At 43.1% G+C, this 12,947-nt stretch overlaps 1 protein-coding gene across 3 annotated transcripts; it reads right to left on the bottom strand.

Annotated features, from left to right (window-relative positions):
• Positions 1-869: 869 nt before the first annotated feature.
• On the bottom strand, positions 870-8,053 carry LOC121546692 (WD repeat-containing protein 13-like). 3 transcript variants are annotated; one of them, XM_041857923.2, is made up of 11 exons: positions 7,981-8,053; positions 7,420-7,510; positions 3,867-3,961; positions 3,244-3,475; positions 2,881-2,990; positions 2,585-2,715; positions 2,175-2,482; positions 1,882-2,062; positions 1,574-1,715; positions 1,236-1,354; positions 870-1,107 (listed from the first exon to the last, which is right to left on the bottom strand). In XM_041857923.2, the coding sequence occupies exons 3-11, from the start codon at positions 3,905-3,907 to the stop codon at positions 923-925; spliced, it is 1,449 nt and encodes a 482-aa protein (XP_041713857.1). In that variant the 5' UTR covers positions 3,908-3,961; positions 7,420-7,510; positions 7,981-8,053; the 3' UTR covers positions 870-922. The 3 variants fall into 3 exon arrangements, with proteins under 3 accessions (XP_041713857.1, XP_041713856.1, XP_041713858.1); XM_041857922.2 differs by lacking the exon at positions 7,420-7,510 and having other exon boundaries at positions 7,981-8,048; XM_041857924.2 differs by lacking the exon at positions 7,420-7,510 and having other exon boundaries at positions 7,970-8,036.
• Between the last annotated feature and the right edge of the window lie 4,894 nt (positions 8,054-12,947).

The following is a 12,947-nucleotide window of genomic DNA, read 5'->3' as shown; positions in this document are numbered from 1 at the left end:
TGGTGTTCTTTGGACGCAACTCAGCATTCTTTGTCCTCCAAACACGACGAGCTGAGTTTTTACCAAAAAGTTCTATTTTGGTTTCATCTGACCATATGACATTCTCCCAATCCTCTTCTGGATCATCCAAATGCACTCTAGCAAACTTCAGACGGGCCTGGACATGTACTGGCTTAAGCAGGGGGACACATCTTGCACTGCAGGATTTGAGTCCCTGGCGGCGTAGTGTGTTACTGATGGTAGGCTTTGTTACTTTGGTCCCAGCTCTCTGCAGGTCATTCACTAGGTCCCCCCGTGTGGTTCTGGGATTTTTGCTCACCATTGTTGTGATAATTTTGACCCCACGGGTGAGATCTTGCGTGGAGCCCCAGATCGAGGGAGATTATCAGTGGTCTTGTATGTCTTCCATTTCCTAATAATTGCTCCCACAGTTGATTTCTTCAAACCAAGCTGCTTACCTATTGCAGATTCAGTCTTCCCAGCCTGGTGCAGGTCTACAATTTTGTTTCTGGTGTCCTTTGACAGCTCTTTGGTCTTGGCCATAGTGGAGTTTGGAGTGTGACTGTTTGAGGTTGTGGACAGGTGTCTTTTATACTGATAACAAGTTCAAACAGGTGCCATTAATACAGGTAACGAGTGGAGGACAGAGGAGCCTCTTAAAGAAGAAGTTACAGGTCTGTGAGAGCCAGAAATCTTGCTTGTTATTAGGTGACCAAATACTTATTTTCCACCATAATTTGCAAATAAATTCATAAAAAATCCTACAATGTGATTTTCTGGGGAAAAAATTCTCAATTTGTCTGTCATAGTTGACGTGTACCTATGATGAAAATTACAGGCCTCTCTCATCTTTTTAAGTGGGAGAACTTGCACAATTGGTGGCTGACTAAATACTTTTTTCCCCCACTGTGTGGTTGGTTGATCACTTCTGCTCCCGCCTCCAGATGATGACCATGCCAGTGGAATCAGCAGAGGCCAGTAAGCTCTCATCACAGTTGAAGCTGACATCCAGCACTGGGCCACCGTGACCCTGCAGCTTGTTGACTATGGCCTTAGTGTTGCGCTCCACATCGAAGAAGTAGACACAGGCATCCTCACTGCCAGTCACTGGCATAAAGAGAGGAGAAAAGGGGGAGAAAAACAGGAAAGAGAGAGAGTTAGAGAGAGAATACTGGTGTGAACAATCCTATGCTATAACTATGTTATAAGTAAGGCAGTGTGAGTGAGGCTCATACCAACACAGGCGCCCTGTCTGAAGGACATGAGAGGGCAGAAGATGCTGTGGAGGGGCTGGTAGCCATGCTTGATAGGGAAGCTCGTCTTCAGCTGCAGAGTGCCTTCATTATCCACCACTCTATGAAGACGAGAGGAACACAGAACCAGTCAAACTCAACTCAGCATACAGTGCACAGAGTGGATCACACCTTCCTTGTTTATGCAATAGCATACAAGTATGTATGACTGATATTACATACACGTTCCAATGCAAAATGCAGCAGTTAATGAAACTATGACAGTTAAATTCATTTTTAAGTGTTTGGATTATAACTAATGGAGCCTCTGTGTGTGTGACCTGTAGAGTAGCAGTTTGTTGACACAGGCGTTGATAAGCAGGGAGGGGTCTCGGGCCTCTCTGCTGATCCAGGAGCGGGCAGAGATGCTGCAGATGGGACTGCCCTCACTCACCACCAGCCGCTTGGCTTTGGTCAGCTTCCCTGTGGGTCGAAATTCAGAGTTGTTGTTAGACACACACACACACACAACACTTCTCTTTCCTATGCTTGTGGCCTAGTACTTTGGGTTTGTGATAAAGCGCTTTATAGATAAAATGATTTTATACTACTTATTCATAAAAAGCAGAGAGGGTTTTCCTCGGTCTACCTGTGGCCATGTCAAACAGGAAGGAGAATATGCTGCCCCTGTCGTCCCCGGCCCAAAGGATCCTCCCAGGGGCATCAAAGGACATAGACAGCACCCGTCCTGTCAGCTTACTAGAACCTCCCTTCACCTTCTTCCCTGTGGAGATGTTTACCACCTGCAGGAGGTGCTTACTGTTCCCCACCTGGAGGACAGAACAGAGGTCAGGGGGTCAGGGTGAGCATTGGTGAAGGTCAGGGAAGCCGTAAGGAAGAGAGTTTGGCCATTGTAGAGACAACGCTTTTACTATGACTCACCACTGTGAGGTTGTTGTTCATGGGCTGGAAGGTGCAGCAGAGCAGTTCGCTGGCCTCAGGGTCTCTGACCTCACGGATACACCTCCCATCCTCCGTGTTCCAAATACGCAGCGTCCCATCCTTTGACGTCGACACGATGACGTCGTTGCTAAGGGACCAAGCGAAGTCAGTGACGGGACCTGCGTGACCCTTCAGGATCACCTTCACACTGGGCGGGGACGAGAACAGGGTCATGATAGATAGAGTGCTGTCCAATGAGCAGCAGGCTAGGAGGTGCTTGTCATCGTTAGCAAACTGCAGCCGTGGAACTAGAGGAGAAGAGGGAACCCAACAAAACATGAGAATAAGACACAGAAATACTCAGTCCTTGCATTGATATCTTTCCATCACATACTGTCCTTTCCACTCACCTGCAGCATCCACGTGTTGGTCAAATATGTGGTGCATGCCAGCAAAAGCATAGTTCTCACTCAGAGTGGTGTCCCCGGCCATGGCACGGCTAGCCTCTGCTACAGAGGTTGGCACCAAGGCACCTGGAGGCCTGTAGGCACAAACAAACTAACGTTTCTAATCAGGAAGAATAATTTATTACACATTTGACCATCACTCAATGAAATGCTGTGCTTATAAACATGAAACAATCCAGTGTTTCAAAAGAAAAGAGACTAAAGGATGAATGGGATCAGTAAGGAGTGGCTGGGGTTACCTCTCATCGTAGACTGCCCTGTTCATCTGGGCCTTTACCTGGTAGGAGCCTCTGCTCACCGATCGACGGTGACCACGAGCCCCCTGAGCACGGGGGTCCTCCTCAAAGTCCTGTCAAGAAAGAGGGTGGGATAATGAGCAAGAGAACCTAATGGAGTGAGTGCAAGCAGTGAGAGATTTACAGGCCATATCAAAACAATCATCTTCTGAGTCTGCCTACGTTTGTCTTTCTCCCTCCATCTCAATTTACCTTGACGGCATCTCATCTCAGTCTAATCTTGACTGTTCAAACTACTTATTGACAGTATTCTGTTTCTGACCATCTCGCTCTCGCTCTCCCTTCCTCTCAGTCTCTGAGTCTAACCTCCATGTGGTCCAATGTGGTGCGGGAGCTGCGCACACTGCTGGCCCTGAAGCTGCTCTGCTCAGACAGGGGCCCGTAGCGCATGCCCAGCAGCTGGCTGCGCAGCCTCAGGTAATGTCTGCGCAGCCCCGGCTCAAAGCCACACTTGGCGTTCTCCCTGAGCAGCTGGCTGCGCCGGCGAATGTATTGCGTGCGGAACTGTGGGAACGTAGGTGTGCGGTAAGCATTGTACCTGTGAAGTGATCGCGGGAAGGGGGTAAAGAGAGCGAGAGAGAGAGACAGACAACAGTTATTAGCAACAGTAGGATCTGTGAATGGTAATTTCTCACTTTGTACCTTTCTTTAGATCGTTTTGCTTGAACTGAGAACTGCTGTATAAGTATTAGGCCTACTATTCACTAATACAAACATGCTGACAGCAGTTTTACTACAATCAATGCCCTTGGCTAGCCTGGTTTAACGAGACTAACAACTGCGATCACCATTGTTTTAGCAGCGGTCAGTCTGGTTTAACCAGGCTAGCCCTAGACAGCAATCTATGCAAGATCTGTATCAGTAGACTTATTTTTATCAGTACTGTGAGGCCATTAAGCCATGCCACCAGTTCTTTAAATGAGACTTACCTTGCATCCACTGCCAACACCTGCTGCCAAACTGCAGCCATTCCACAAACATTCAAGGTAGAGAGGACGCCACGGCCAGGGCAGATGTCAGATCCCTATAAACACATACACAGCACAACTAATTAGAGAATGGTAGGGGAGTAGGCTACATGCAGGCTAATTCAATTTAGCCTCCAGAGTCCAGACAGTGTGTTATTGGCAGGTACAGAACACTGTCGGCTAGATCGGCATTAATCCCGGGATATAGCTTCAGTGGCAAAGAAATTGGGCACAGTGTAATGCAATTTGTGTTCCAGATGGTAGCTACTCTGTCAAAACAGGACAGGTCGCAACAGACACGATCCAGCGATTGACTTCTGCGACTTCTTGACATTAAAAGGGCTGCCCTATTATAACGACAGCTACATTGTTAGTCACAGAATATCAATGACAAAAGACAGAAACGGTGCCGAAATCTTTTATGTAGATGCCACAAAACTAACTTGCTAACCCGCCCAGTCAAAGTCTATGAGAATGCTCACGAACGTCGGCTTCCGAGTGCTTATACTGTGTGAAGAAAGCTATGCTAGCCCTTGATCATGATTCAGTTCCATTACATATACACTATATATACAAAAGTATGTGGACAACCCTTCAAATTAGTGGATTCTGCTATTTCAGACACACTGTTGCTGACATGTGTATAAAATCGAGCACATAGCCACGCAATCTCCAAAGACAAACATTGGCAGTAGAATGGCCTTACTGAAAAGCTAAGTAACATTCAACGTTGGCACCGTCATAGGATGCCACCTTTCCAACAAGTCAATTTGTCAAATTTCTGCACTTTTAAAGCTGCCCCGGTCAACTGTAAGTGCTGTTATTGTGAAGTGGAAATGTCTAGGAGCAACAACGGCTCAGCCGTGAAGTGGTAGGCTAACAGAACGGGACCGACGAGTGCTGAGGTGCGTAAAAATCGTCTGTCCTCTGTTGCAACACTCACTACTGAGTTCCAAACTGCCTCTGGAAGCAACGTCAGCACAAGAACTGTTTGTCGGGAGCTTCATGAAATTGGTTTACATGGCCGAGCAGCTGCACACAAGCCTAAGATCACCATGCACAATGCCAAGCGTCGGCTGGAGTGGTGTAAAGCTCGCCGCCATTGGACTCTGGAACAGTGGAAACGCATTCTCTGGAGTGATGAATCACGCTTCACCATCTGGCAGTCCGATGGACTAATCTGGATTTGATGGATGCCAGGAGAACGCTACCTGGCCCAATGCATAGTGCCAACTGTAAAGTTTGGTGGAAGAGGAATAATAGTCTGGGGCTGTTTTTCATGGTTCGGGCTAGGCCCCTTAGTTCCAGTGAAGGGAAATCTTAAGACTACAGCATACAAAGACATTCTAGACGATTCTGTGCTTCCAACTTTTTGGCAACAGTTTGGGGAAGGCCCTTTCCTGTTTCATTATGACAATGCCCTCGTGCACAAAGCGAGGTCCATACAAAAATGGTTTGTCGAAATCGGTGTGGAAGAACTTGACTGGCCTGCACAGAGCCTTTACCTCAACCCTATCAAACACCTTTGGGATGAATTGGAACGCCGACCGTGAGCCAGGTATATCGCCCAACATCAGTGCCCGACCTCACTAATGCTATTGTCCCGCAGCAATGTTCCAACATCTACTGGAAAGCCTTCCCAGAAGAGTGGAGGCTGTTATAGCAGCAAAGGGGGGACCAACTCCATATTAATGCCCATGATTTTGGAATGAGATGTTCGACGAGCAGGTGTCCACATACTTTTGGTTATGTAGTGTAAGTCATTGGCAGACTAAATAGCCTTGGTTTCTCAAATGACTGCCTCGCCTGGTTCACCAACTACTTCTCAGATAGAGTTCAATGTGTCAAATCAGAGGGCCTGTTGTCTGGACTCTATTGGGGTGCCACAGGGTTCAATTCTCAGGCCGACTATTCTCTGTGTATATCAATGATGTCGCTCTTGCTGCTGGTGACTCTCAGATCCACCTCTACGCAGACGACACCATTTTGTATACATCTGGCCCTTCATTGGACGCTGTGCTAACAAACCTCCAAACGAGATTCAATGCCATACAACACTCCTTCCATGGCCTCCAACTGCTCTTTAACGCTAGTAAAACTAAATGCATGCTCTTCAATCGAACACTGCTTGCACCCGCCCGCCCAACTAGAATCACTACTCTCGGCGGGTCTGACTTAGAATATGTGGACAACTACAAATACCTAGGTGTCTGGTTAGACCGTAAACTCTCCTTCCAGACTCACATTAAGCATCTCCAATCCAAAGTTATTCCTATTTCGCAACAAAGCCTCCTTCACTCATGCTGCCAAACATGCCCTCGTAAAACTGACTATCCTACCGATCCTTGACTTCGGCGATGTAATTGACAAAATAGCTTCCAACACTCAACTCAGCAAATTGGATGTAGTCTATCACAGTGCCATCCGTTTTGTCACCAAAGCCCCATATACTACCCACCATTGTGACCTGTACGCTCTCGTTGGCTGGCCCTCACTACATATTAGTCGCCAAACCCACTGGCTCCAGGTCATCTATAAATCACTTCTAGGCAAATACCGCCTTATCTTAGATCATCCGTCACCATAGCAACACCCATCCGTAGTATGCGTTCCAGCAGGTATTTCTCACTGGTCATCCCCAAAGCCAACACCTCCTTTGGCCACCATTCCTTCCAGTTCTTTGCTGAAAATGACTGGAACGAACTGCAAAAATCTTTGAAGCTGGAGACACTTATCTCTCTCACTAACTTTAAGCATCAGTTGTCAGAGCAGCTTACCGATCACTGCACCTGTACACAGCCCATCTGTAATTAGCCCACCCAACTACCTCATCCCCATATTGTTATTTAGCTGGTAGAGCACGGCGCTTGTAACGCCAAGGTAGTGGGTTCGATCCCCGGGACCACCCATACACAAAAATGTATGCACGCATGACTGTAAGTCGCTTTGGATAAAAGCGTCTGCTAAATGGCATATTATTATTATATTATTATTATTATATTATTTACATTGTTATTTATTTTGCTCATTTGCACCCCAGTATCTCTATTTGCACATCATCTTCTGCACATCTATATATACTCCAGTGTTAATACTAAATTGCAATTATTTTGCACTATGGCCTATTTATTGCCTTACCTCCATAACTTACTACATTTGCACACACTGTATATACATTTTCTATTGTGTTATTGACTGTACGTTTTGTTTATTCCATATGTAACTCTGTGTTGTTGTTTTTATCGCACTGGTTTGCTTTATCTTGGCCAGGTCGCAGTTGTAAATGAGAACTTGTTCTCAACTGGCTTGCCTGGTTAAATAAAGGTGAAATAAAATAAATACAAATTGGAAGAAGGCGTCTTCTGTAGGGGGAAGTTTTGTAAAGAGAGCCGCAACGCTTGGTCTGAACATTAACATGCATTGCTTGCCTTAAGTTTTTGAAGCATAAGGACCTTATCTTTCATATCAGCAAGACATAATTTTCAAAAAACAAAAAGGTTAAATTGATACACACCTTTATATGGTTAGGGTTCCCACATGGCCGTATTTGAGCGCTTGTAAAGATGGAAGACCTGTGCTAATTAGCTATCTGCGTCTCGGAACACCTGTGTGTAAAGGACAGACACCACAAATGTGTTGTCACTGAAAAGTACTGTCGCTGTAACTGTGTTAAACCCGATTAAAACACTGTACATACAGTAAGTGTGTATTTTGCATTTGTGAAATTATTTGGATGTGATATGAAAGTAGAGGGTTATGTTTCTAGAACCGCAAATGAGAATCGATTCAAGTTTATATTTGAGAATTTGGTTGTTTTGGCTTCCAGAGGCAATTTGCCCTTTAAAACAGAACATGTAAGGTCCTTGGACTACGGAGTAATGTTAGGCTCCTTTAGTCAAATATTGGGCTAGCTACAGTTGCTTGCTAGCCATGCCTGATGATAACTGGACGCCCCTGTCCTCAAATGCTACTTAGCAGACTGATTTTGTCTATTTGTTCAAAAGCATTTTAAACGACGTCCTTTTCCATAAAAAATGACATTCAACATATAACGAAAACCTCACCGATAGCTCACCTTCCTTCCTTAGCTTTTCGCCAGCGCTGTCAGTGTCAAATCATGTGACACCATTGATCCTGCCCTAGTGCGCAGCTACGCTGACTTGTAAAACATATGGCTGACCCAGCATTACTATGTCTTGACGTAATCAATATGATTTACAAATCAAATAATATGTCTGTACGCCAAAAATGTATGTATGCAGAGTTTGTACAGTCTTTAATAAACCAGGAAACCATGGCAATTAGGGCGTGTTCCCAAATAAATGCATAAGCGTTTTATGTTTTTTGTTGTTATCCATAGTTTTGCTTAGCCCTGTTGTAATTTTCCAATACCCAACATATTCAACATGTATTATATAGTAATGGTTGTATATCAATTACACCTAGTGTAGTTGAATAAAGCTTGCCCAGTTTTCCAATTGTTTTTTACTGGTTCCACTTCTGTATTTCATCACTAGGAGGAGACATTGACCACAACACACAACACCCTGCGAACCAACCTGTATGGTCTACCACACCGTCTCTCATAAGCACCACCATCTGAAGAGAGTTTTCTCCCTAATTGTCTTCCCCGTGCCCTGTATGAACTTGTCCATTTCCTTGTGATTATTCTGAAGAAGGCCATTGAAGGCCGAAACGTCAATCTTTTAAACTTGCTTAAAAAAACTAAGAATTTTAAATGGTGAGCAAGTGTTGCGCCTTTTCCTTTCCAATGATGTTTACACATTTTTAAGTTGCACTTCGACTCACGTTGTTTGAGCACCCTCTACTTCTTTCTAAAAACTAAACCAAAGAAGAAAAACAATATTCTGGATAGCTTATATATTGCCCACTCAGACACTCTTGACACCAGTGGAGACTGCTGAGGAGAGGACGGTTCATGATAATGGCTGGAATGGAGCAAATGGAATGTATTTGATACCATTCCACCCATTCCGCTCCAGCCATTACCACGAGCCGGTCCTCCCAAATTAAGGTGCACCGACCACCTGTGCTTGACACCCATTCCAAATGGGAACTACAAATGTGGCTCATGTGCACAGTGCAATAGCACTACAAAAACATCCTTCTTCAGACACCCACATACAGGTCGAAAAATCCCTGTTATGAGTTTCATCTCATGCAAGACGAAGGGAGTAATCTATCTCATCACCTGTTCATGTGGGAAAGCCTACGTAGGACAAACGAAAAGACAATTAAAACAAGCATAGCTGAACACCGCAGCTCAATCAGGTGTAAGAACACTGACTATCCAGTAGCAGCTCACTTTGTTGAAGCTAACCATCCCATCTCCTCCCTCAAATACACAGGTATTGAGTGTTTTACTCTACCAAGGAGAGGAGGTAACATCGAGACCCTACTACTACAGAGGGAGGCCTACTGGATATCCTATTTAAAAACATTGACCCCTAGTGGCCTGAATATTGACTTTGATCTCAGGCCCTTATGAACAATTCTCATTTTTTATGAACAAGTCTGATAAATGAATATATTTTTTTCTACAGTTTATCAGCTTACACCCAATGTTCCCCCTGTTGATGATGCTTATTATGCATTATGGTTGAACCAAAATATTACACGTAACAAAAATGAAATGAAATTGGAAACAATTAAATGTATGTATGTTGATGCTAATATTATGCAAAATATCTAATTATGTTGACATATGATAACAATAGCCTATTATATTCAACATGCTGTAAACTATTATATTTTAACAGTTTCACTCAATTCATTCTCATCAACCTAATAATTATGACACAACCCTCTTTATTGACATTGGTTGCACTAATTGCACTGTTTGTCTATATAACCTGATTCAAGCATTCATGACATTACCCTGAAGAAGGCATTGATGCCGAAACGTTGGTGGTTAACCCAGTAAAGAACTGGGAGTTTATATATAGAGTGTGCGACTCTCTTTATTTATTTTTTATAGCTTACAGTTTGTTCACAGTTAGTCAGCACCTGTACACAAAATAATGTATCTGTGTGTGCACCAGCTCATGCTTTTTATTAGACTAAGGCGCTTTTCATAACAATCTAAAAGCGCTTCAAACGCAAAAATATAAATAATAAATATAAATAATATTATCTCTATGTAGGCCAGTAGGCCTAAAGTAATAGCCTATGATAAAAACGCTTTCTTGTTGTTTAATTTGAGGACAATGAGACAGCTCATCTTCCATACAATGGTGGGATTATGAGTTTGGGTCGCGCGCTCAGACGTTTCGCCTGAGCTCAGCAAAGGCCCGCAGGACAGTGTCCCTCTCGCGCAGCTGACGGGGCTCTTTGCTTTTTCGCCGCGCTCTTTCCCGAAGGGGCCCCGGTGAAAGGAGCATTCAGGTGCTGGAGCCATAAATGAGCGAGTTGGACGCCACATAAGCACTGAGTTTTCTAAAAGACACACAGACTTTGGAGCACAGCCAAAATGCCCGGAACAAAAGGTATTTCTAAAGTAGTTTTTATGCTTTCATGTAGCCTATATATTTGTATTAGGCTATAGTCTATTATTATTGTATATAAAAAATATATCTATTATATATAAAGGCTTTTCTCAAGGTAGTGTATAATGTAGTGAATTTAGGCCAATGCTATATTTGTGTTTTATTCCATTCATTAACTGGCAAAAGCTAAAAGCTGAATTTGGGACTACCCATCTAGTTCAATTGGACTCAGTAATAAAGTAAAATACAAAAAGTGTTAAATTCCCTCAGTCTCCCCTACAGTCATACAATGACTTGACTATATGAAAATTATTGCAAAATGGAAAGGAAAATGCAGCATCCTCTTACCTGGATCATCATGAAGGGGACAGTTATTCTAAAGACTAATAAATCAACATACTTTCTTCATTTGCAGGTAACAAATCTGACAAGAAATCAGCTACCAAGGTAAGAACAAGAAACCAGCAGATAGTCCTCATTCATTGTAAGTTAAACATTCAAGTTTGAGTTTGTCTAAATTTAATTTCCCCCCATTTGATCTCCATAGCAACCACAGAGTCCTAAGGAGCAACCGAAGAAAGCTGATCAGAAAGGAGATGATAACAAAAAGCAAGGAGGTAAGCATTAGACTAATCTAGGACCGAGGGTAGGAGGATCATGGTCTTTAACAGCCTCATGGAGTCCTTGCTCTCAAAATGATTGGAGAGAGCTGGACCAAGTGAATTACAGTTGGCTATTACCCCCATTGTTATGTGAGAAGCAGGGCCACTGCCTATTTCTGTGTTCCGTCCCCTCGCAGGACAGCCGAAGGGAGAGAAGCAATAATTTCCAGGCATTTGTGAAGATGGCTCTGGAGACTCTGCTGGGTTCCTGCCGTCGCAAGAATGGTGGTCCTTGGGGTAGGCAAGGCTGAAAAGCAGCCTCCCATCCTCTCCCCATCTCCCTTGGACCTGCATACATGCCCTGTCTTGCTACACAACTGCGCTCACTTGCTCTCGCAACGGCAGAAAGTGACACAGATTTCCATCCATCAGTGATCAACTTTCTTCCCACCCTGTTTGCCTTCACCCGTTGTCTGCTCTGGATTGTTGAACGCTTAGAAATGGACGGACACAAGGTCAAACCAAGCCAATGCTCTGAGCTTCCCCAGAAACTGAAACCTTCACCCCTCCCAATCTTTCCCTCTTCCCACCCCAAGTTCCTTATTTTGATCAACTGTCTAACGGTCCAAACCATTCTTGTAAATAAGCAAATAAACAATTTTTTCTTAAAATAGTCCAGCAGTTTCTTGTTGTTACATGTTCACACAATATGTTTTTGAATGCCATGTAAGAACAGGTCTACTTGGCAGAAATAGTTTACTTAAAGCTAGAATCCTTAGTTGCTACATCCATTTTTGGACTTATAAATTAATTATATATACCCATTGATTCTTGAAGAATATAACTTATAAATGCCTCATGAGCATAGTTCAACTTTTGTACCCCACCAGAACCCTAAATATAAGCTTGTTTAACTCCAATGTTTGTAAACAATGGACATGTAAACAAACACTGTATAGCCTCAAAGCATGGTTAAAAATGTTATTATGAAATCATGGATAGTCAGTCCTTGCATCCATAGTTCTGTCTATGAATTTGTGAGTGGTTACATTTCTCCAGGCCCAACCCTCAGCTTTTTACCGAAACAGAAGCGGGGTGCCCACTTTATTGTTTCAGTTAGCTTCCTTTAACAGTGAATAGTTCTTCACATAAACTTGAACCAAAGATAGACAGTGATTAACATTTGATAGAAAATGTATAAAAAAAACTATCACAGACCTCTCTCAGTAGCTTCACACATATAGGTACAAGTTTGACAAAAGGACAGTGGTGAAAGGTGGTGTGCTAAGGCTGTGTACTTGTGCATTGCATGCACCTTGTATTCTAAGGGAAAGCCTACTAAATTACAGTATATGTTATATATGCTAGTGTAAGTTTCCCAGTCACAGTTGTGTAACAGAAACTAAATGGAAACAAAAGTTCTTAAGGGTGGTTCTGGACTGGCCCTCTTCACATGAACCAAATGAGCAGTAGGTTTCAACGTGCAGTGTGTTCAGGAGCAGTATGTATTCCATCATGAATTATTAATTTCCTTAAAAGCATGTTTAAAAGAGCAGCATGTTGAAAATGACCAAAGGCTTAAGTTACAGATGCAACTTCATCTTAAGTTATGCATTTTCATAATCAGCTTTACAGCAACATGAAAAACCCTTACTGACCAAGTAAATACTTTAGTATTCTTGACTGAACTACAATAATTTGGTGAATACAGTGAGGGAAAAAAGTATTTGTTGTAAGATTTTGTATGTTTGCCCACTGACAAAGACATGATCAGTCTATAATTTTAATGGTAGGTTTATTTGAACAGTGAGAGACAGAACAACAACAACAACAAAATCCAGAAAAATGTATGTAAAAAATGTTATAAATTGATTTGCATTTTAATGAGGGAAATAAGTATTTGACCCCTCTGCAAAACATGACTTAGTACTTGG

This window comes from Coregonus clupeaformis, chromosome 30 (assembly GCF_020615455.1).
Source record: "Coregonus clupeaformis isolate EN_2021a chromosome 30, ASM2061545v1, whole genome shotgun sequence".
In the NCBI taxonomy this organism is placed as follows: domain Eukaryota; kingdom Metazoa; phylum Chordata; class Actinopteri; order Salmoniformes; family Salmonidae; genus Coregonus; species Coregonus clupeaformis.
The sequence above is the reverse complement of the archived record's forward strand: the minus strand, read 5'-3'. Positions and strand labels throughout refer to the sequence as shown.

Coding starts and splice junctions, on each gene's coding strand:
- LOC121546692 (XM_041857923.2), bottom strand. CDS start 3,907: ATGGCTGCAGTTTGGCAGCAGGTGTTGGCAGTGGATGCAAG. Junction 3,476..3,866: donor GTGTTGGCAGTGGATGCAAG/GTAAGTCTCATT, acceptor ATCACTTCACAG/GTACAATGCTTACCGCACAC. Junction 2,483..2,584: donor CCAACACGTGGATGCTGCAG/GTGAGTGGAAAG, acceptor CTTCTCCTCTAG/TTCCACGGCTGCAGTTTGCT.